General features: G+C 38.0%; 1 protein-coding gene across 2 annotated transcripts; it reads left to right on the top strand.

The window, feature by feature from the left end:
- The first annotated feature begins 202 nt into the window (after positions 1-202).
- Positions 203-2,881, top strand: cysltr2a (cysteinyl leukotriene receptor 2a). Of its 2 annotated transcripts, none has more exons than XM_052104779.1 (2): positions 203-341; positions 783-2,881. In XM_052104779.1, exon 2 carries the CDS (start codon positions 791-793, stop codon positions 1,817-1,819), a length of 1,029 nt encoding a protein of 342 aa, XP_051960739.1. In that variant the 5' UTR covers positions 203-341; positions 783-790; the 3' UTR covers positions 1,820-2,881. The 2 variants fall into 2 exon arrangements, with proteins under 2 accessions (XP_051960739.1, XP_051960740.1); XM_052104780.1 differs by having other exon boundaries at positions 206-341; positions 685-2,881.
- Positions 2,882-3,181: the final 300 nt, after the last annotated feature.

Raw genomic sequence — 3,181 nt, 5'->3', positions numbered from 1 at the left:
CTTAATAGCTTTCGTACATAGCCTTCTGCATAGATAGACATGTTATTCAAAACATTTGGAATCCAAAGCAATTGAAAGAACTGTGAATATAGGTAAACAAATAATGCTGTTACAGGAAGAGTGGTGTTCTTAGAGAGAGACAGCTCTTGTGTTTGAAGTCTTGCATTTTACCTTTTGCTTTGAGTGCTTCATGAAAGAGAGGCAGGTCTTGGGACATCCTCCTTTTAATTTATGTCCCTTACCTACTCTTAAATAGCTGCAGACAATGCTGCGCTGGTTGGGTTGGTGATAAATGTCAAGCGCATGAAGACCTGTTTTCACCACTCTTGCTGAAGAAAAAGGTAACATCTTTTATTCTTTTTTTAAGTTGTGTATCTACATGTTCGTAATGTACTATATAATCACAGTATTCTACAAATAGGTTGTCACAGTTGTTCAGTTTGTGTAAAACAATTGAAATGCACTGAAGTGTAATTTGAGAAAAGGATTTATTTTGAATAAGGGTAACAGGCTTGCTACTGGTTATGCATCGACTTAAGATTCTCATGTCATGTCTCATGTAGAAAAAGCCTTCTTCGTAACTTTCGAACAGCTTATGCAAATAAAAGGTGGGGGGTACTCAAAATGCCTCTTAATATCCCAAAAGAATGAAGTAAAACATACTGCTTTGTTTTGTCATTCTAGTGACCGCAACAAGCATAGTGTTTGTGCTTCAGGAACGATACCAAGATATTGCAGAATTTCTTTACACACTTTGTCTGAATTTGATCATCTACTTCCAGGGAAGGACATGAATGCGTCTTCTCCAGACCTGTGGAACAACATTTCCTGTGGAGTCTCCATTGATGACTTCAAACGCGTTGTGTACCCTGTAGCCTACTTGATTATTTTTGTCCTGGGGACTGCAGGCCACTCTTTATCTATCTGTGTCTTCTTCAGCCAATGGCGAGTTCAGAAGAGTTTCACTCCAGTCAACTTGTTAATGGTGAACCTATTAGTGTCGGACCTAATGCTGGTGTGCTCTCTTCCACTCAGGATCTCCTACTACCTGTTAAACTCTCATTGGCCATTTGGTGACATCGCCTGCCGAGTTATCTTATACGTGTTTTATCTCAACATGTACAGCTCTGTCTATTTCCTTGTGGCCCTGAATGTCTTGCGTTACCTTGCGCTGGTGTGGCCGTACCTGTACCTACGCATACAGACCCACTATGGTGCAGGTATCGTGTGTGGTCTCATTTGGTTGTTGATGGCTTTGGCAAGCAGTCCACTGCTGTTCTCAAAAAGGGGAAATCAAGGCGAAGGCACTGCTCGGTGCTTGGAGCTGGCATTGGAGAGCGTGGAAAAAATGCTCTTCATCAATAATGTATCCTTTCCGGTGGGCTTCTTTTTACCTTTGGTGGTCATCATTTTCTGTTCTGTCTTTGTTGTGAAGAGTCTTCTGAGACCTAGACCTGGACTTGGTAGGACCAGACCTTGCAGGAAGAAGGCATGCGCTCTGGTTATCATCAGTTTTGGGATCTTTCTGCTGTGCTTTTTGCCATATCATGTAGTGCGAACAATCTTCTTATATACAGAGAAGAATTTCAAGATGAATGAATACAAAGGCTCTTGTCACTATCTTTGTGTAGTCCGTAAGATTGCTGTCATATCACATTGTTTGTGCACTGCTAACAGTTGTCTGGACCCTGTCCTTTTTTTCTTCGTTGGGGAAAATTTCAGAACGTTCTCTGCTAAATGGATGGGAGGAAGAAGAACAAGCCACAGTGTTGCTAGAAGAACCCTGCAGCAGGAAGAGTTGCATGTTTTGCAGAAGTGAAGGAAACAAGGCTAATAATGGCTGAACAGATAACAAAGAACAGATTTGAAGTGTGTCATTCTTTTTAAGAAGGTTGTTTAGAAGCAAGACAGAAATAGGTCATTTTTGACTGCTGTGGGTTTTTTAGTACCTTTTAGTGATCAGCCTTTCCATTAAGGTAATGGTTATTTCATGCTCTTGAGTGTTTATGTGTAATATGTACTGCCAATTACATTGTGTTGGTCCTTTATTTTAGGTTTCATATCTCTCTGTTTGTCAATGTCGGCCTGTGTCTACTCTGTACAGTTCCATGTTAACTCTTAGAGCTATCAGGAAGCATTAAGTAGCATGTAGCTTCTTGCAGAAAGCATGCATACAGGAGACATTATCACCACAGCATGCCTTATTGCCAGATAAAACATAAATGTGTATTTGTACATATTCCTAATTTCAAAGTTCTATATGTCTTTGTGTTTTAATTGTAGGATTCACACAAGTCAATCTTGTGTGGCACAGGGCGAAATAAGGCTTGTTTATTTACAATTGTAAATTTAGTGTTTCTCAATTTGTGGGTCATAATCCAAAAATGGCTGCAGGCCTCTTCTGATACAGTTGCTGACAACAGGGGAAAAATCTATGTTAAATGCAAATAATTGAATAAAAAAAAAAGTTAACATGCAAGCAAAATGAAGTCACAACCACCAGTGTCCCAATAATTTGCACAGACTGTTTCTTGGCCTTTGTAATTCATATTATAATTTTTTTTTATTATTTGTATATACACTGCAATATACCTTTAAAGTACTGTGAAAAAGTCTTGGGCACATTAGATGTTTCACAAAAACATTTGTCTTAACCCTTGTGCTGTTTAAATTTTTTACCAAATTTGGGGTTCCCGGTCAAAAATGACCGGCCTATTAATAATTGCTTATATATTTCTCGTTATGCTATATTAACACCAAATATTGGATTAGATCTTTTTGTCAACTTGTTTTCTTTCAATTAGCACAGGTTTTGTATTTCTTGGAGCATATTAATCGTAGGCCTCACTGACCTGAGCTTATGCATACATTATTTGTGAATAATTTGGGCAATATTAAATAAAATATGAAAACATTTTGTACTATTCATCACACTAGAGTGCTTTAATATTTAACCAGGAAGTTTGTTTTGAAATGCTTTTATTTTGTTCAAAATGGCACAAACTCACACTTGTGATGTTCCTGGTCAAAAATTACCAGCCATTGAAAATGAATGGGGGAGATCAAAAATAAGAGAAGATTTAGTGTTCAGAAGTCAAGTCAAGTCAAGTCAATTTTATTTGTATAGCGCCTTTCACAACACACATCGTTTCAAAGCAGCTTTACAGAATATCAGCATTAA

This window comes from Xyrauchen texanus, chromosome 34 (assembly GCF_025860055.1).
Source record: "Xyrauchen texanus isolate HMW12.3.18 chromosome 34, RBS_HiC_50CHRs, whole genome shotgun sequence".
Lineage (NCBI taxonomy): Eukaryota > Metazoa > Chordata > Actinopteri > Cypriniformes > Catostomidae > Xyrauchen > Xyrauchen texanus.
This window is presented reverse-complemented; position numbering and strand designations above follow the sequence as displayed.

What these genes read in the sequence shown, in the direction of transcription:
- cysltr2a (XM_052104779.1), top strand. Translation starts at nt 791, where the DNA reads ATGAATGCGTCTTCTCCAGACCTGTGGAACAACATTTCCTGTGGAGTC.